This window comes from Cyanistes caeruleus, chromosome 4, assembly GCF_971803275.1.
Source record: "Cyanistes caeruleus chromosome 4, bCyaCae1.hap1.1, whole genome shotgun sequence".
In the NCBI taxonomy this organism is placed as follows: domain Eukaryota; kingdom Metazoa; phylum Chordata; class Aves; order Passeriformes; family Paridae; genus Cyanistes; species Cyanistes caeruleus.
Genome location: NC_141704.1, coordinates 42,742,630 through 42,764,252, shown reverse-complemented (window position 1 = coordinate 42,764,252; position 21,623 = coordinate 42,742,630). Strand labels below are relative to the sequence as shown.

At 36.9% G+C, this 21,623-nt stretch overlaps 1 protein-coding gene across 7 annotated transcripts in view; it reads right to left on the bottom strand.

Annotated features, from left to right (window-relative positions):
* Window positions 1-21,623, bottom strand: part of PPFIA2 (PPFI scaffold protein A2) — a 289,459-nt gene that overhangs the window by 185,739 nt on the left and 82,097 nt on the right. For 3 of the 7 annotated variants that reach the window (XM_086887836.1, XM_086887837.1, XM_023932775.2), the window contains exon 1: window positions 5,506-5,686. The exons of the other annotated variants lie outside the window; for them this stretch is intronic. In XM_086887836.1, the coding sequence (XP_086743962.1) occupies window positions 5,506-5,586 (81 nt within the window). In that variant the 5' untranslated portion in view covers window positions 5,587-5,686. Of the gene's footprint in view, window positions 1-5,505; window positions 5,687-21,623 lie in introns of those variants that run through there. 7 annotated transcript variants of the gene reach the window in all.

The following is a 21,623-nucleotide window of genomic DNA, read 5'->3' as shown; positions in this document are numbered from 1 at the left end:
CCCACTTATACAGCTATAAATATTTCCAAGGTATTTGCAATGCAAATCACTTTAATATTGTCTCCTGCCTTTGACACTGCCCATATTTTTTAAAGATTTCTTTTTTGGCTACACAGTAAAGCACTGGTCCAGCATTAGTATTTTCTTCCACTGTTAACATGTCAGAAGTCTTTAAAACCTAATTCACTGTCAGTCTTTCTTTCTGCCGCTGTTATTTTTATTCACTAACACAACTTTCAAAGCTTCTGAAGGCCACAGCAACCTACATGATGTGCACCACAACTTCTGCCACACCAACCCAGTTACTCAGTGGGCTCAGTGATGTTCACCATCATTACTGGTACCAGTTACCAACTGGCTTTCACAAAGATCATGCTCCTAGAACTTCTACCTGATGTTTCTGAAAAAAATGTACTGTGCCAGTGCCATAAATAAGAACAGAAAAATCTTTATTTAGGCAAAACTAAGGGAGAAATCTCATGCCTGGCAGAGGGCTGCTGGAAGGAGCTGCTCACATGCTCAGCCAGCTGAAGCTCAAGGTAAGATCAGATTCCACAGTCCTCCATGGATGAGGTGACACAAGTCTGAAAGTATACACTATTTTTTGGCTCTCTTCTGCATGTTATATGTAGCATATTTTCTACATGTGCAATTAAGTCTGCATAGAGTAGGAACAGTCACCCAATTTTACAAGAATTTTGTTGTGGTAAGAGTGGTGAGATACAAGGTGACTCATAACCCATCTCCATCACCTGGAATAAAGTTTTTCTCGTAGCACTGGGTTATTTCTGCAAAGAAACTTAAAAGCTTTTTTCTTTGATACTAAATCATATGGCACTAAAATATGTGAAGCAACAAAATAGTTGAAAAGTTATGGCCTACTAAACAAGCAGAGCATGGCATACCTACTAACTCTATGCTAACACAATTACAGATTCTAACAAGATACTTTCTCTTATAGAAGTGGCTTTTTGTTTCATTTACTATTTTCATATAGTAAATTAATATGAAAGAAAATAGAATGACTAAGTATAAAACAGAAGTTTGGGTAGGCATACAGATAATTTAAATTACTAATACAGAGATCAACAGGACAACTAATGAGAATATCTAGAATTTCTTATAGAATCTGGGGAGGTTTTCCATAGAGCTCAAAGCACATTGTGTACCAGAAAGTAACATTTTTACTTGCATTCTATTAATTCACTGTCTCTTAGTAACTTTTAGTTGCTAAGAAGGAAGAGCCAGCAGAAATCAGTATCATGGTGATAGAAATGTTTTATGTATAGAAATGTTTCCCAATTTCCCAGTAACCCAGTTTCACACCTTTGATCAGCAATGCACTTTTACAGTACTTCATAGTATATTTACAGTTTTTTGTCACATGAATATTTTAGTATTTCTATGCTGGTTTTGTAAGAAGGTAATTTTATTTCTTTATGGACTTTCTGATTGTCAGATAACTTCAAAAAATTCCTTTAATCACCCCAGTTTTCATAAAATACCAGCCCTCACTTCACTACTTCTTAGCAAAAAGGAGTGCACTCTGGTTGTCCTAGGAATGCATTTATAAAACACAAATCTCATCTGCCTATAAAATTGACTAGTATTGCTTCCAAGTCTTTTAAATTTGTGGTTAACATTTATGGAAACTGTTACTACACAGTGCTGATTTCAAAGCTAAAGATTCAGCCAGAACCATGACACCGTGTACTGCAGCAATTTGAGGATGTTTTCTCTGTCTCTACTGCACATGCCTAGTTCCTAAGTTGGAACCTATTACCAACTCCTTTTACTTTCCGTTTAGGTCTGTGCTTAGCTCTGGGCTTTAGATGTGTGGTCAGCTGAATAGCTGAAATTTGTAAGAGCTAGAAATTCTGTTCATAGATACTGAAAGAGAAAAATATTATTTTTGAGCTTGAATTCTGTTGAAATAAACATTATGTACAATATGAAGATACTCTGAATGTTCAGAAGTTGTGCATGCTAGTATTCACATGTGTTACTGTAGACAACCAAAACAAAAAAAATTATTGTATATGACAAAGACCAGCATAAAGTTAAGTTGCTTTTAAATGACCAAAATAGTATTAAACAGCTTTCAGAAGCAAAATCTGGAATTTTGAAATAAAGTTCCTTTGTGCTAAGCTTTCATAAAAAGAGGAACAACCCTCAAGGCCCCAATAAAAACAGATGGAATAAAAATATTTTTTTCAGTGAATTAATGCTTCCAATTTCACAAACAATAATCAAGTTAAAACTATCTCCTTTCAAATCCAAACTTTTCCACCTGTATCATTATTATATGCAAATAACCATTAAATACAGCAAAATACATGACCAAGCAGAGAGCAAGGAAATGTTTCTACTTGAATTTTGCTGTTTACAATGTTCATGAAAGATGCTCACTGTGGAACTCCTGGCAAACTAATTTATCCACTTCAAGTAGCAGAAATACTATCTTTTTATCAAGCTTGAATGCAAAAATAAAGAAAATCACTGCTTTCTGTTATATAGCTGCAGAAGTCTGTCAAGGTTGGCACACATAAATTGAGATGAAATATAGAGATACTGAAATACAAAGCACTAAATTTTGGTATTGCCCTGGTTATTATAAAGTTAAACCTTGTTCATACAGCATTACAACTCCTTCCTTTCAGAAAATACATAACTTCTTTATCTAAGCTCCTCTCATATATAGCTTTTTCTTTTAATTGCTTTAATAAAGTATATTCTAAGGATCAAAGCTTAAGCTTCTCTGAATTATAGCAGGTGAAAATACACTGAACCAAATCATGTTTTTAACATTTGCAGAATTTCAGGACTAATTTCCTGAGCAGAACCGTGGTACGAGGAATATCATAACTTCTAGTCACAGAGGTTGATGTAATGGTCACAGACATTGATGCAATTAGGGACAGACATTGGAGCACCAAGAATCTTCAGATAGTCTGTCAAACACTAACTCTGATTATCCCTAGCCCAAGTGCTCGGCTAGATGCAACCCTGTACAGCCAATCTGATTCCTTGGCCACTAGAATCAAACTTGCTCTTATTTCCTGAGAACATCAGTGAAATGCTGATAATAAAGTTACAACTTGCACATCTGATTTTTGCTTCTTCTGTATCATTTCGATTGCCGAAAGAATTAATATGTTGTGTTAATGAATCAATGCACAATTAACTCAACTGTTGAATCACTACATCAATGTACAAAGAAATCAGTTGCTTAATCACTCATTGCCCTCCATCAATCTGTGCTCAGGCCCTCATCTCACAATTTTTGTATTTGTTCAGTTTTGAACATGCCAGACATTGCTGTTGCTGAGATTATTTTCACATGTTTAGGTTAAATACCAGTGTACATATTTCAAATTAAGTACCATTAGCCTGTTCCAAAACTTTGAAAGCTATTTAAACAAGAGTTTTTTCTGTCTCAAAGAGATTCAATATAACACATAGCAACAACAAAACAGGTAGGAAAGCAAAAGGTGAAAGTACTCTAAAACAGATCAAAATAAGTAACAAGAATCATATGAACTCCTTCTCAGCAGTTATTTCATTTGTAAGCAAAGACTGAAGTAACTCAACAGGGAAAGAGAAGGTGGTCAAAAGGCAAACATGGTGGTCAAACAGTGGAACCATGGAGCCAAGGCAAGAACTGGAAAGTTGCTTCACATTATTTTATACTGCACATATATAAATAAATAAATGGGGAAAGAGTGCAAAAGGTGATCACAGGACAATGCAGGCTCTCTTTGGTTGATTATTTTATTTTATTTTAATTTTCAGGGATTTTTTTAACACACCATGCTGTTCTAGAACACAAACACATACTGTGCAGAATTAACAGCTTTAAATTCCAAGGTCATTTAACTACATTGTTCATTAAGTATCCAGGATGCAACAGGAAATTTAGTTCTTCTTTCCTTTTATTTAGTGATGCCTTAGCTCAAAAATCTGCAGAAGAAATAATTTTGAAAAGAGAATTTTTTGTATGTGGGATGTCTACAGCAGTCACAGGGATTGCTAGTAGCAATAATACATATTGTCAAAAATACATATACTTTAGCACTTATTTTCATAAAGTATCACAAAATAAGATATTCAGTTTGGTATCACAACCAAGCATCCTAATTTTTGTGACTTTTTCAACTCGGCATACTCAGAAAGAATACCTGATGTCAGGAACTGTGTGTAAGAGCATAGCTACAGGAGGCTGTACAGAATATTTAGATGTCAGTGTGTGAAAAAAGTAGTCACGCTGTAGAGGAACAGGCCTGGGGCACTCATGTCTCTGAATCACTGCCAGGATCAGCAGATCGTCACTGTTAGGAGGATGCCATTCTTTCTGCACAGCCCTCAACTACCATTTGACACCACTGTAAGAAGGGCAAGACAGCACAATTAAAAGCAATGGATTTAAGAGGAGAAAATGAAATGTAATTATTGGACTAAAGAAGGCTGTACCTGGATTTTGTAATAGAAGTTTGCCATTCATTTTATAATCAACTTTTACAACCATCTTTGCTTCAGACTGCTTGTTCTTGTTGTATACACAGGGTTTATTACATATTAAAGAATTCCTCTACAATAGCATAAGTAATTAAAAAGACAAACCTGGTAGGCAATCAGGAGCAGGAAGGATATTTAAATCCTAACTGTATCAGAAGCTGGGCTGAAAAAGCTGTTGCCACTTTAAGTTAGTGGAGTGTTTGATTTGCCTTGCAGGGCCAAATGCTCTAAGGACCATCTGGGGCAGGGGTGTGTGTGAGGGCTCTTTTATTTTTGTTTAATCTTAATGTAGGATTACATAGTTTTTTGGAGCTAAGGTACTAAACATTACTTATCATGAAATGCTACTGGAAGATGGCTGTAATTAGATTGGTTTGCAATTAAGACACAGAGCATATAATACATTCTTAATTTAGCTAAGGACACAAGCTTATTTACCTGGATGAGGCAAAACTTGGCTTAAAATTGAGAACCTTAGTAATCCTACCAATAGATTCTGCTGTTCTATCAATTGCACATGTATTAGTATTCACAGGAATCAAATCAAGCATCAGCTAGCATGAAATTACATTCAGGATTAATATTTAAAAATCCAGACATGTACAACATACAAAGTTTTTTAAATATATTTTGTATATCAGTTTGGAATTTCTGGTAATTTCAACAGAGTGTTTATCTGACCTAAGCAGAGAGACAGTGTGGGTCCATGTAAGGAACTATAAATTTAATTAATTGCAAGATGATACTATTATTAGAAAACACAAAAAATAGCAAAATAATAATGAATGTAATTTTGCATTAGTATAGGAGCAATGATGTTCTGTTTTTTTTTTAAAGCAGCACACTTACTGTGATGATACTGACTTCTTACATTTTTTCTCCTACCTATACAAAACTAATGAATACATAAGCTTCTTAACATATTAGCTACTCTTACTCAAAGTTTAGCTATCGTTTAAAATCCTTTCAGTTTCATTAAAGTTCACTTACCTGAAAAGTATAAAACCGGGTCCCATTAGGAGGATGCACTTTAGGAGAGGCAGAGACAGTGTTCATATCCGAGAATATCATTTCTGGTCACACACAATACAATCCACAGAGAGCTACAGATGCAGAGCAGAGTGCTAAGCTCGGAGACAAATCCTTTTATACATTTAGGGAGGCAATTGGACAAAATTCCGTCTGCCCCATCCGTTCGGATGTACGGTGGCAGCTCTTTGAATTCCTCACTCCTGCATCTGTGAGCTAAACTGTAAGGTCATTGCTCCCTGACCTCTAGCTCAGCTAGCCCGTTGTAATATGCACGATGAATAAAAATTAGAAATGCCAAAGAAAAGAGAGCCAGAACCTACAGTACATGGAGCTTGTGCAGAATCTGGCAATGCTTTGGACCTGCCCATCTGTTCTCAGTGATAATCACCTCCCTCCACCACAGCCTTGCAAAGTGATTATGCTAAGCATCCCAGTTAACCAATAAAACACAGTTTCATTTCAAGCAAGCATGCACAGTGAAAAACAGAGGACCTCTTCTGACTAACCTGAAGCATGCCTCGTGTTCAGTTTATAGCTGCATTTGATAACAACGATAATTTTATCATTTCAGTTGCTGACAGCTATGTTAACACATACAACTTGCTTTAAATAACACAAAGGTGGCTTTTTTGTCGTTTTGACTCTCTTGTCTAGAAAAAAGAAACTGTGCACTGCTTTCCAAATCAGTGGTTTTTACATTTCTTAATTTTTGGTGCTATTACTGGGGAGAAATAAATATTTGTGAGACTGTTTACAGAGCTATAGTCAGTTTAATACAATACACATTATAAGCGTCTCTTTTCTCATTTTTTTCCTAATTTTTTTTTCTCCTCTTCAGTCTGAATCTCTCTTGAAGAAAGGTTTACCTGATATTGCTAAGTGTAAGGTTGGAATTTTTTTCTTAAAGCCTTACTGTGCTTAGCAAAGCTATAGACCTACTGCTTAATTGATTAGGTATACACAATATATTTTAAAGAAGTTATTTTTTAAAGTTGGTAATACTTGTGAACACCTGCACTGAACATTCAAAAATCATTCATCACATTTTTTCTTCGAACACAGATCATTTGAACTACATGAAGATAATAAAGAAAGTAGTATTTGAAGAACTTGACACCGTTCAGCAACAAAAAATAAGTGTTCAATATATAAAAATTGAAAAGTAGGATTACAGAATAGGGTAAAATTGCAAAGTGGTTGCAAAACTAACTTTGCATTTTCTGTCAAGCACTTTGTATTTTATTCAAAAGGTTTAAAAGAGACAGAAAACCCACTTAAGAAATGGTACTTTCAAAAGGAACTTGTCAAAATTCTGAAAGCCTGGTGAGTTGCCAGGCTGCCTATGTTTTTTATTCTGTTTTATCTTAATGCTTTTAGCAATAGGAGATAATGCAGCTTTAAAGTAAAATGTCTATAAAAGGAGCTGGAAAAGATGCAGAGATGTCTGTTTAAATGTGTATGTCAGAGTGGTACATACTGTAATAATATTTTGTAAGCCAAAGAGGAAAAAAATCTTCTCAGATCCTATTTGTATCTCCCAATTTCTTATAATTACCATGATATAGCTTCTATAACATTTACCAAATCAAAGCAAAACTACTGTCTGGAACATTTTCTTAAGACCTAGATTTCAGATTACAGTGCATTCTCCCCTCTTTGATTTCTCTTCCAGAAGATCTAGATGCTTGTATTAGCTAAGAGGCCCCTCAGCTGGTCAAATGAAAGATATCAGTTTGTTTATAATCTGAGGAGAGAATCTTTTATTATGAGCTGATACTTTCTTCTTTATAATATGCCTACCAAAAATGTGCTATTTCCCCACAGTGCAATGAATAAAGTTTCTTTTATGCACATTTAAAATGGTTTTCCCTAGAAGATGGAAGGTTACATCAGAGTTTCGTCACCAAATACATAATTTGAAGAAATCATGTCCCATGTACATTCCTCCAATAGAAAAGTACTTGCTGTACTCAGTAACTGTACCTATAGCTCAAACTTCTCTTGTTTCAAATCTCCTGACTTTTAATCCTTGTTTCTACCAGGGATATAGAAAAGTCAGTTCATTTTCTGATGTATGTTCTAAATCTAAAGGTAGTTAATTCACAGTTAAAACCAACTTCTTTAGTCACATTTGCAATAATGCCTTTCACAATCATAACACTACTGCTGTATTTAGACTTGCTAGTTCCTCATTTGTTCCTCTAGGTCTGCACATATTCTAGCTGCAGCCTTCCACTGGGAGCTCTTACTGGGATCACTGTTCACCATGTCTTGGCTGCCTGTTACTTGAAAAATGCTTTTCAAATTACTTTTCTTGGTCCTTTATCTGCTGTTTTGGCTTTCCTACCTAGGTGAAGAAATTTGCAGTTAAAAAACCTGCCACCAATTCCACCACAAAGAAAAAGCAACAGCCCAAACCCCACCTGCTTTTCAGTTCCAATAAACATACCTCCCTATATAAATCAGTATAAATCTGGAGAGAAGGTATAGCATTGTAACTGTTGTTCTAACTCTCCACTAACTTCCACCTTGTGAAGAAAGTTAATGACTACGAATTTTCTTCTAGCTCACTGCAATACAGGCAGCATCATATTCTCGTAGGATCCTCAAGGAATCAGAATGTCATTTTGGTGTAACACTCAAAATAGATTGAAGACATTTGTTTACAGCAGCTTCTTCTGAGGAATATGAAACTAGCCTCCTGTCAGGAAGTGGTTACAGCACAGGTAAATTCAGTAAAGCATGAACTGATGGATGGCAGAATGAGTGCTCACAGTTACAGAAAGAGTCACATTTCAGAAAAGCCGGCATGCCCAAAGCTGGGATTCAGCAATCTCCTTGGAACAGGAGCTGGAACCAGGTCTCCCATGTCTAATTGAATGCAACAACTAAGGAGGGTATCAAGCAACATGAACTGAAAGAGAGCAGAAAATGGAACTGAAGGAAACTGAAGAGACCAAACAGGACAAACAGAGAAACACACCTAAAGACTATGGCTACAGCTCAGTGGTAGAAGTACTTGCAATGGATGCAATCCCCATCCAAATATTTGTTCTCATGAATCTTCCAACTAATGATTTAATTATTCCATAAACTGAGACTTGTGGTGGGGGAATAAAAAATCTACATGAAAAGAAAAAGTTCTACATGTTTAAAAGTATGAGACATGGGAATGCTTCTGAGATGGTTTTAGTTCCAGTTACTTTTGAACTATGTATGAGTTATCAAGCACTGAATCTGTATCGTATGAATTATGTTGAACTTTACATTTTAATTAGATACTACTCTCCAAAATTTTCAGTGTGATTTTTTATTTCATGCTTTTAAGTGAGGTTTTTTTATGCATAGCCTATGATTTTTGACAGTAGGTACAAAACCCAAAATATTATATATATATATATATATATATAGGTATATATATTTATATACATATATATATTTAAAAACCCAGTAAGTCACACAGCAAAAAGGCATATGTATGTATATATCATATTATTATGTAAAGTACTTTGAAAATTCAGGGACACTAATACAAACCCTTCTATTTCTGACTGCAGAGACAGGATGCACTTTTTTAAATTGATGAAGACACTTAGCTTTTTACTGTGCTAGTGTTTGTCATATATAGTTTTTCTTCAGAATATGTAGTGCAATATAAAGCAGATGTTTTGAGTTAAGATTTCAATCACCAGCTCTTATTGAATTAGGTGGATAATTATCCAGAAACAAAGACTTTATATCACATATTATTCTCATTTCTGTCTCTATCAGGGAAAACCATGTCAAAGAAACATGCCTTACTCCAGGAGCAGTGTGAGTGTGATTTTCAGAACACTTGAAAGCATCCACATTAAACCACTATCACTACCACTTATCACTTCTACTTCACTGACTCAGAGAAACCCTACTAATCTTCCAGTATTGACAACACTGTACTTGAACTGTTGTTTCTTTATTATTTTCTATTGTAGACATCAAAATAGAGTATCATATGATATGTTACTCATCTGGCTTAAAATACCCTGATTTTGCTTTAAACTGAAAAATGTTAAAGAGTTCTATTTTCCAACTATTAATGGCTGGAAATTATGTTAAACCTTTACCACAGTTCAGAAAAAAAGATATTCACTTGCATATTAAGTTTTAATTATTATATTCATGAAGTCACACATGAAATCTATTTTTTTTTATATACAAATTTATTTTTAGTTCCTTTCGGCTTATTTAATGAAGGTCTATGCCACAAATACTTTTTTTCCCCATCAACAAAGCAACACAAAACCAAAATCTGATTCATATACTTTAAAGAGTGTATAAAACTTGTGTAAAATGTTTCAGAAACTAACCCTTTGCAGCTGGTATAGCTCCCAGAAGGCAAAGTGGGAGAAGTAAAGACAATGAAACATAGAACAAGGGAGTTCTTGTTCCCTTGCAGGCTTCTCATACTAACAGAAAATCCTGATAAAATTTAAAACTGGTAGAAATAGAAATAGACCAGCCTATCTTATTAACAAATAAAGCCTGTTTTACATCTGTAATTAAGAGCAAATTATCAACATTTCCATCATTGCTATTTGTTGCTTTTGAGCGTACAAATACCAGCTTCTACCAGCAAGTGTCTCACAAGAACAAGTGCTGGTACCAAGGCAGTATGAACTTATGAGCCCTATTTAAAGTCTGAACATAAGGATTTGTATAACCCTTGATGACAAGTACACTGCAGGACAAAATATCTTCTGTTAGAAGTAAAAACTATATGTCTGAAATACTAAAGGATAAAACGTCCCAACGGGTTTATTCTGTATGATGAATTCCTTCTCAAGAATGAGAGCATTGGGAACAATGGCAAAACTTTCACAGGAAGTGCAAATATGAATACAATTCATTTTTAAAGTAATCTTGCTTTGTTGCATATACTAAAATATTTTACCAAGCATTGCATTTACTTTGAAAAAAAACAGAGTCAACATCAACTATTCAACTTCAATCTCTTATAACCATTCTTCCTTTAAATGGCAAACTTGAGAATTCATTTAAGTAACAGCAAATCTATGCTATGAAAAGTCAAAAAAAATTAAAATTTCTCATTCAATATCTAAGCAAGTTTATGAATACAGTTTCTCATTCAGAATGTATTTTGTATAACCTATCAAGTATGCAGTCCATAATCAACAAATATGGAAGGCAACCATAATGACACTAAGTTCAAAAGATATTGTTTGATTGCTTGTGCAGGAGCAAAATTTCCCTTTCTTTTTTATCATCTATCTATCTATCTATCTATCTATCTATCTATCTATCTATCTATCTATCTTTATCTATCTATCTTTATTCTGGACAAGCAATTTTTGACCACAGCTAGGACTCCTGCACAGCACTGCCCTACAATATTCTGGTCATCACAGGCATAAGAATAAATTCTCCCATTCTGAAGACTTAACAATTAAATGGTTCTATATCTGACTCCCTTTCCACATGGTTCAACAAAGCCAGGATGGAATATCCAAAGCACCATTCCATTTTTCTTGAAACAATTCAAGTTCCCAGCACTGGATCTATGCTTTCTCTCTATAACTTGACCATCACTAAATCAAGATTGTACACAGAGGCTTATTAGGCAATTTAAATGAACCTGATAGAAACACTGGTTTTATCTATTTTTAAGTTATGTGTTGATGAGAGTTACTAAGTGAATCTAAAAAGGAAATGGAATGAAAGCTTAATGTTTGTATATAGAGAAGTACACTGGACTTCAAGCACAATGTGAGAGTTGGAGGAGAGGTTGGCAGAATTGTGAGAAAGTCTAGTGAACCAAACCACAAAAAATTGAGAGATTTATCTCTGGAAGTTAATTCATACATGATATGAAAAGATAATTACTTTTCTCCATGACTCTTGGGTTTTACCTCCCAAAAGCCCAGATACTAAGCTATATTGCTGTACATAATGGTCCTCTACAATTCACTTTTGATGCCAGGACTACCTTTCTGGTTTCTGACATGACTACAGATTTTATGAAAAGTCTAGATGATCCTTGGAATCAAAGACAATTTTTTATATAGAATCAAAGAAGTGACTGCCTTTATGAACATTTTTAACATTTTGGTCAAATTTAACATTAACTCTTGACAAATCAAGACCAAAACCGTCAAAGAAATGTGATCCTAGACAGTAGAAAAGAAATAATATAAACATTCAGTGTGTTATTTCACCATGTGTCGTATCACTTAAGTGTCACTTGTGTTATTTATGCTTTAATTAGATTATATTGCAACATTATACATAGTGGTATCATGGCACTGGCCAAAATATGAGTAGTTTCTTATCAGCAAATGTAGAATCTAAATAATGTACATTACTGCAAAGGATCACAGTACATTAAGGATGAGTGAAATTATGAAAGAACACAAGATGATAATCATTGACTATGTATCATCAGCAGCAGAGTGGCTTTTTCTTTTTAATTGAACATCTTACATTATGTGCCTCATCCTGAGGATAAAAACAGGATGAAAGCCTATGAGGGAAAAACAGAAGATAAAAGTTTGAGATAATGTGTTCAGGCACTACAACTTACTGTGAAAGGATATCCTCTCTAATCTTCCTATGCTTCCTTCAAAAAATACTTTTTCTTCTTAACAGTATTATTTTATTCATTTTCATTCTGATAATGTATTTTATACTGCAATTGTTCTGCAATCTTTACATGGAGATGTATCATTTTCTGGAAGTACAAAAAGTGTTCAGAGAGTAAGTACTAATGAAAATGAGTAACAGAATTTTATCTAGGAGGTGAAGGCTGTTAGGAAAGCTTGTGCCAAGGCCATTGTCTTTGTTACTTATTTCTATTTCTGCTCCATCTGGAAAGTATCTTTTGTCATAATGAGTGATGCAAGTTGCTAAACTGATCCTTTGAGTAAGAACTTACAGAAATGAATCAAAAGCTAAAATTCATGACTAATGAGTCCCATACTTTGCATGGGAACTGGAAATACTCTCTTGAGTAAGGATTGTGGACAGGTCTCACTGTTGTACACTTAGGAGGCAAAGCACTTGGAGTGACAAAGTTTGAAAATGTCAGACCTGTTGCTCCAACTTTATTCCCAAAATGTAGTCTCCTAAATACAATGTCAAATTCCCTTTTATAGCTAGATACAAGCCATAAAACATTTTCTTGCCTTTTTTTTCCCCTTTAAGTACATGCCACAAATCACCAATAACATATTGGCTTGAAAAGACCTCCAGACTTCGCTATGGTACACATCTCTTCATTGTCACATACAGGCTTACATCATGGTAGAAAACAGAAAGAGTCTCTTCTAAAAATGTAACCTATCTGTGCTTGTCCTTAACCTCTTGATGCCTTGTTCCCTTCTAAAAGTGCAGTGGCAGTGTTTGTGTACTGATAGTGTCTAAGATCATCCTTCCAGCAGAGAAAAGATAGGGGACTATAAAACAGCCAATACCATCCTGAGGGCAAATGACTGTTCCAGATCTTGACTCAGCACACTGCCATTTCCCCTTACAGACTATTATAAAAATATAGAATGATCCAGGAACTGCACAGCTATATTAAGTAGAAGCAAATGTTGCATTTTTCTGTGAAAAAAAAATCATTATATACAAATATAGCTGAAAGATACTTTCCCAGTGATATAAAATGTGAGTTCCACTGAACTAATTTTTTTTTATTATTATTATTTTTTTATTTTTTATTTAATTCACAATTCAGACTTTTGGCAATCATAGAATATGCTATGCTGATTAGTGTTGGCTTAATGCTGATTTTCAGTTACCCTCCTTATATTCCTGGAAATTCTAAAAGAAAAGTCAAGAGACAACAGTATAAAACCACCATTTTTCCAATCTTCAGGCTGAATGGTTTCAAAACTTACCATAACCCCAAAAAAGGACTTTCAAAGTCTAAATCTTCACAATAGTCACCTTTTTGCTTTATTAAACATGCTTTGAAGGAAAAAAAAAAAAAAAAAAAAAAAAAAAAAGTAGGATAGGATATTAAGTAAGATAGTATTTCTAGGATACAGGAAAAGTAAAATTGTTATTTATTTCCTTTCTGCATTCAGTCAGGATGATTTCAATATTTATCATGCAAGTGACTAAGCAGTATTATTCACGATTCATCTTGCCATACATTTAAAAAGTGCCATAAACTTATATGCAGTGGCCTGTATAGGTTCTTTACATGCTTAATCTGTATCTCAAGGTAGAAAACTGAAATGAAGATGGATTGATAATCAACAAATGTGTGTGCCAATATTAAATGAAGATAGAACTGTTATTATTAAGGATCACAGTCTAAAAACCTACACTTGCACAGGAAAAATAGCTACTTGACAAAAGCATAAAAATGTAATGAAACTTAAATTAAACAGGGTACTGCTCTCATCTGACAAAACCTTGTCCCTTCTATATGGGAGCAGATGACTATTGCCTGGTGTTCTGCACTCACAGCTCATTTTGAAAATGTTGAAAGCTTAGTGGTAAGACTATAAAGCCTCTAGATCAAAAGAAGAAAATTATTCATGGGCAGAGAATCTCAGGTGGAATGAGAGCAGAGGGAAAGCTGGGAATTATGTGGCTGCTATTGAGCAAGGACACATTGAAATTTCCTTACCAAAGGAAGGTAGCTTTTGCATTTCTTTCTTCCATGGAAGCAATGGCAGAAATGAACCTTGGCATCTTCTGGTGGGCTTTATTTGCAGTGGAAGTGTCTGTGTCTCTTGTGTGTTACCACAGGCTCCCTTTACAGTCAATAAAGACAGGCGCTTTCAAGGGGCACTGTTTCTGACCTATTTTAGATGTCTATTTTAGTTTGGGATGAATCACTCTACAGAGGTGGGAGGCAGTAAAGACAGAAATGCCTGCGCTCTAGATATGTGAAGTTAGGTGCAGTGAATCCTACCCTGGGAGCTTGAACTGAATGTTAAACAAGTTATCAAAACATGACAAGAAGATATTATAATCAATGACAAAACCCCCACTACTGTTTAAGTACACCTAAGGGAAAATTACTATCAGAAATAATTATTTCTATAGCTATGTGAAACAAAACCAAAACCACACAAACCCCAAAAATGGCTTTTCCTACTTTCCTGAAACAAATTATGTGAAAAGCAACATCTGCAGTGACAAATTCATAGTCACATCTAGATTAAGTCTGCTGCTATAATCACAGTGAAGATTAACATCCCAGACTAAAATACAAAAAATTATGGAGCATGGCAAAATTAACTGCAAAATTATTTATGTTTTATTAAAGGATATAATGTGACATAAACAAGTTAAATCACATCTATAAGGTTAAATAATGAAGCAACCTCAGGCCAGGAAGTTTCTAATTCTTAGTACTATATCTTATGCTTATTTCACCTTCACTGCAGCATGAACATGTTTCTCATGAACATTAATCAGAAATTATAGACACTTCTTACATCTCAAAGTCAGAATTCTTTTTTAGAACTTCACAGAATTTCACATATTATATTTCATGCAATTTCATGCAGCAGCTTTAAATCTTGATTAGCATCAAGCAGTGATAATGCTAATTAGTATGTTCTTAAAGTGGCACAGAAAATCTTAAAAAAACTGCAGATCACTATACATTAAACTTAAAATGTATACAAAATGTAGGCACCTGTGGTAAATGGAACAGTAAAACCATAATATTTGTTGTGTGTAGAAAATTAACTACTTACTGAAGTAACTAACATTAGTGCATTAAGAATTTTCTTTTAAAGAAAAAAACAAATTATATCAAAAAAGAGCCAACTACAAGTTTTACCCACATTGTCCACATAAAGATTTAGTCCTTTCCTGAGACTGATGTAGGACATATTCTCAGCAATACCTTATGGGAAAGATGGCCATAGGAAAAATTATACATCATTTTTCCTCTTCACCCATTGGCCTCTCTTCTCTAAAGAAAATAAATAGATAAATTTTTAGTGTAACTCCTCTACAGAAGTTACATTTTATATAAATATATCCTGATTTCTTTCATCTTTAAATAAACAGTGCTAATCCTGACAGCCTATCTTCACTTAAAAATTCCTTCTTAGGAATTTTTTCACTTAGGATCACTTTCACTATCTGTGTCTACATCTCCAGATAGTAGTTTGCCATGATGGAATAGATCTTGTTCCTTCTCAGCACAGTCAGATGGAAATCAGAAGGAAACATTTTATCTTACTCCTACTCCTGTCCATTTACCAAGATTCCAAACCTTCTAGCTGGTGCGAGGAAAGCAGCACTGAAATTGCAGTTAAGAGTGGTGTCCTAAGATTGAACAACAGTGCACCTCAGAATAAACAGGTGGCATATAAACCAAATTAGACCAGCACAAATACAATTCTCTCAAAGTTTTCAGACACTGACCAAGAAAGATACTTTATTAAATGGCAGGACTGTTTTCTATACTTGCACAATCTGTTTAAGTGAAAAGTTTAAGATGACCATGGACGTGGTTTGACAGGCAAGCGAGAAAGAACAGTTGGGAAAATAAATCGCAGATGAGTCAACAATTAAAATAAAACTTGTGAATTTATTTTTAAAACATTTCTGATGACTCATTCACAATTATCTCCCCATAAGCTTCCATTGTATACACTCTGTAATATCTGAACAGATGAACTTGGTTTATGTGCAGATTAACCAAGATATTTCATTGCTTCACGTGTCTTTGAGCTGTTCACATATTAAAATAACCAGTGAACTCTTACATTGTTTTACAAGAAGCTTCAGAAATTCTTCCTAATTTCTGAAATTTTATTTTTGCAATCATTGCATCTGAAAGGAAATATACCAAAAGGTTATTAGAATACAAAATGTTCACTTTGCAACACTGAGTGCTATACTTAAACTGACATGTTTGATCAAGTTCCATGGTTAAAAACATCCCTTTTCATAAGGGCTAAAAATTAGCTTTTATATTACCAGCAACTGAAAACACACACAAATCTCTTTCCTGGATACCCTTTAAAATAACTCCTTTTTCAGTTCAGTTGTTTATTGCTTCAGTTTAGACAAAGATCATCCTCCCAAGCAATTCCATCCCAAACATTACTGTGTTTCACTGTTACTGCCCATTTCTAGAGTTGCAATTAATGGAGCAAGAGGCAGGCATAATGTGTCAAAGCTAAAACAGAAGAGGTAACAGAGTTGGCATGGAGGCTGTGACATCATTAGAGGGAAATGGAAAGCTATATTTATAGGAGTAAACTAAATGTGCTTGGGAAAGTTCCCAGTTGTTGTGGCCAACTGGCACAGTAGAGTACACAAATATGTTAGTCAACACTGAAGTGTCCAAAGAGCCTGCATGCAAACTGCTTATTGGGAATGGTCCCTGCAACAGTCCTATTCCCACACCATAATTAGTAACTGCCTGGAAAATGTATAAATTTGTGTGAATGAAAAGTGTGCCAGAATCTGGGCCAACAGATTACTACTACAGATGATTGTGTTTGACCATCCAGGAACATTTGCCAGTACTGTTTGATTTATTTGCATATAAACACGCTAAGCCATTCCAGAAGGTTCAAAGTTATAGAATATAGTAAAAGATTTTATGCATTTCCAGTCTTGCTGTTGAAAATTAGAGATAAAATATGAATTATCAATATCAACCATTTCTAAAAGTTCAGTAAAGATATATCAGACTAGATGCAGCATCACAGCTGCATTTTCGGCTGAAGAGCACATTTTATTTGCAAAGAGAATGCAGATTGGTACCATGGATAATGGTTACTTTTCATTTCACTCAGTTATCCCGAGCTGTTGAAGGCCACTGCCTTTTGTCCTTTCGCTCGTTGCCTGGGAGAAGAGGCTGATCCCCACCTGGCTACAGCCTCCTTTCAGGTGGTGGCAGAGAGGGATAACGTCACTCCTGAGCGAGGCTAAACCACCCCACCTCCCTCAGCTACTTCTCATAAGTCTTGTGCACCAGACCCTTCACCAGCTCTGTTGTCATTTCCTCAACACACTCAGCACCTCAATGTCATTCTTTTAGTGAAGAGCCCAACACTGAACACAGAATTCATGGTGCAGCCTCTCCAGTGCTGGGTACAGGGGGATGCACTTCCCTGGTCCTGCTGGCCCCACTATTGCTGATCCAGGCCAGGATGCCATTGGGCACCTGGGCAACCCTGGCTCACGTTCATCTGCTGTCACTCAGCACCCCCAGCTCCTTTTCCCCTGGTGTGGTTGCGCTTCTTATCTTATGGAAATAGAAAGATGTAGTTGCACTTTGGGGTCGGCTTGTTTTCTTGATTTGTTAGGTCAGCTCATCATGAAAATTCTCTAGATTAATGTATTACCAGACTTATTTCACATTTCCTAAAATATACCATAATGAACTACTCTGGATGATGACACTCTTTGTGACCTGAAACCTTTTCTCCTGAAAGGGTTTTTAAATTATTGACATTCTGATATTGCTCTTTAAATAAGAAAGTACTGGATTTCTTAGGACTTGGCCTTATAAATAACTTAACCTTGCTAACACTCATACAGAAAAATCTGTATTTCTCTATAGTGCAATTGCATCTCAGTGATTCAGTCTCTTTTCTTCTGTGCAACTTGAGGTTGTTTTTTACTTTTTATTTTATGTATATCAGTAATTCAGACTGGCATTGGCAATTTGTGACCAAAACTACTAATTTTTCATCCAGCATGATATTAGATGACTAAAGGAATTTTTTTCATTCTTACTGGGAACTCTTGACAAGTGCAAACCTTAGATGGTCTCAAGCATTAAGAATGGAGACCTTGTGTCAAGACCAGCTGTTGATTAACTGTTAAGAGTTTCAATTATGACTTTTTCAAAGCATACTAGTCTAAAGCAGAGGCAGCATGGCATACTCCAGAGAAACATCCAACTGCTATAGACAGAATGCAGGATTTTTCTCATTCTGCTTCTTGCCACATTGCAATATCTTAACAATTGTAATCAGTGGTATAGCAGAATTCAAAAGACAACCACCTTCAGGAAGTATTCCTGATGTAATCACCAAAATACAGATAATAATCCTGAAGACAGAAGTACTGCATAAAACTGTAGGTGCCTTTACTTGAAAAAACTGAGGTTTTATAAACTTGATTTATTTTTTTTTTTCAATTAGCCTGTTTCACAAATTATTTCACCCTTCAGCAACTACAAGCAGCTGACTCTGGAGAAGCAATTTTTAATTAAAACCTGTTTCTCCCCTTTTTGTTTTAGTTAATGATTGCTAGGAGGTGTTGCTAACCAGAGGCCCATTTCAATACATTCTGAGCATACTCATATCCTATCACCTTCCACAGAAAAGATGGGTGCTCAGCATCTGCGGTAAGTGGGAGGACATGGATATTTCTCTGGCAGCTGAGCTGTGCTAAGTGAAAAGTCTCCACTGATAAGTCTTTATTTTTTAATTAGTTCTTCATTAAAAGAAATTACTTCCAGTAGTGAATAAAATTGTCCTAAAAATCTAGAAGTACAGAATAGAAATTACTCTGTCTGTTGTAAGAGTAAATAACTTTTGACAGAATGTTCATAATTTAACCATTTTCAGTGTTTCCTAGATCAAGTCTTAAAGCTGTAATATTTATGCTTTCCTGATAATTTACTTCATGATTGGTTGGGGATTTATTACCTAAGCTTAGGCTCGGATCATGTGGCTAAATTCAGAGCACTGAATGTTTTTATTCATTCCCTTAAAAAAAGAGTGATTAATTATGATGCTTATTAAATGCTGCTGTAAAAACTACACCAGACCTTTTCTGTCAGAACAGTTAACATAAATGTTTCTGTTCTATGGATTTGGTAGGCTATACAATGAATGTGTTTCGGTTTATGCATTGATAAACATGGGGTTTATCTTGTTTACTGGCTTGTTTCTCTTAATTGGCTTCTTCAAGAATCTGGTAAGCTAGTTTTATGGAAATTATTAAGAAAATGTTGCTTTCAGTAAAGTCTAGTTGGCTCTGATCTTTAGATGTTTAGTTGTGAAGATGAAAGAACTTAGGAGTTGTGTCTAAGACTATTCAGACATGTTCCTATCCATGGAAAAATCAAAAATGGTACAGCTCTGTGCAGCCCTTTGTTGTAGAGCATCTAGAAATCTTGGTACCTCCCAAGGGTAAAACTCGCCTCTGGTTTGTGTAATGTTAGTTCCTACCTGAAAACCTTCTTTCCCTCCCCCCCCTTCCCATTGGCTGTGACCTCCCTGCATCCCCTAATCACCCCTGCCCCCTGGTATAAGAGATAAGACCCAGAGCATTTCGCTCTCTCTTGCCCCGGATGGACGACAGACAATAAACCCGGGATTATTCCAGCAAGTTTGAGCCTCCTGTGTCTAGATACTTTGAGTCCGTGTTGTATCCACTCCAGGACCCCCCTCCGCCTGTGCCCAGAGCCGAGCAGGCTCCACGGGGGGTGGGACAGAGGGGTCCCATCGGGGAGCTGGATAGCAACAGAGTGGCGCCCGACCGTTGGGGCTGAACAAGCCCACGTTAAAGGCTTATCGGAGCCAGGGTGAGCCATTCTTTGGAGACTTTCGATGCAGTTAAAAAAATACAGCAAAAAAAGTTTCCGAAAAGGAGTCGAAAATCCTCCAGCACCAGAGGACCGATTCCAGGGCAACAAGTATCCTTCCACTGCCAGAAAACGACAGAAAAAGGTAAGATTGAACTCGGACACCGGGCTGGGAGGGCTGGAGAGTGAAACAGACCCCGGGGGACTGTGTTCCGTGTAACTCCTTCCCAGCGGCAGCAGACCCGAGCGTGTGGGGTTCCCCCAGCCGTGGGCAGAGACGGAGAGGGGGTGGGAGAGGGAATTCTCCCTGCTGCCGGTACAGTGTGAGTTTAATTGTAATCCTTTTGGTGCAACCTTGTTTTCTGTGGTAGGGAAAATAGACAGATTGTGTGCAGAGCTGCTGTGACCTCCAAAAATGGGATCCCGGCTATGCACACAAGAAAGGAGTCATACACAACAAATACAGAATTTTTTAAAAACCACAAATGTAAAAATTTCAAAACATAAGATAAAACAGTTTGTATCATATTTGACTCAGCAAAGTAAACAGATCGAATTGTTGAAATTAGATTCAGTAACTGCCTGGGATGAAATTGGAAATTTATTAACCTTAAAAATAGAAGGAGGAGACAAATCGGCCCTGAAATTCCTCCCAGTTTTTCTTTTAATTCGAAAAGAATTAGTTAACAGAGAAATAAAAACGGAAGACAAACAAGCACCTAATTTTCCTAACTTTTCACCCAAAACCTCTGTTTCCCCAATGGAAAAGATACCCGAGACAAACAATACAAGTTCTAGTCCGGTGTGTCTCTCTCAGTCACCTAGTCCTGCCTCACAAGCCATCAAGGCTCCCTCCCTATACCCTGTCAGTGTTACAGAAAATGTATCTTTCTATCCCCACATGGCTGAGAGCCAAGATGGCGCTGGCCACGTGTTACCCGGCCACATGGTGAATCCTGCTGTGTATCCCCTTTCTCCTACCCATAATCCCCCCCAGCCCTGCCTGGCCCCACCCTATGACCCTGTCCCCCGAAGCTGTAACCCTATTCCCTATCCCTCCGGCCCCTGTCCCGTGGGGAGGAGGAGCGAGGAGGGAGAGAGTTGCACCCCTTGCTCCTGCAGAGGGGCAGGGAGAAGGGTGTCCCGGCTCTGCCCCCCGATGGGGGGGTGCCAGCCTCCCGGGCCTGGCATGGAGTGGGGGGAGACCCCGAGACCCGGCATGGCAGGGGGGGAGACCCCGAGACCCGGCATGGGGGGGGGTGGAACCCCGAGGCCCGGCGTGGGGGGGAGCGCCCCCCCGCCCGGCTCCTGTGGGGGCGGGGCTGGGGGCGGAGATGGGGTGGAAGCGAGGAGCGGGGCTGGGGGCTGGGCCGAGTGGGGGGTGAGGGGCGGAGCCCCGCCCAGTTCCCACGGTCTGGGGGGCGGGGCCGAGACCGAGCAGGGAGGTGAGGTTGCCTCACCACATTCCAAAGGCGGGTGTGGTTGCACTGCTGCAAATTGCCCTGATGGCCCTGGGGGACGCCCCGGGGGATGGAGGGGTGGAACCTCA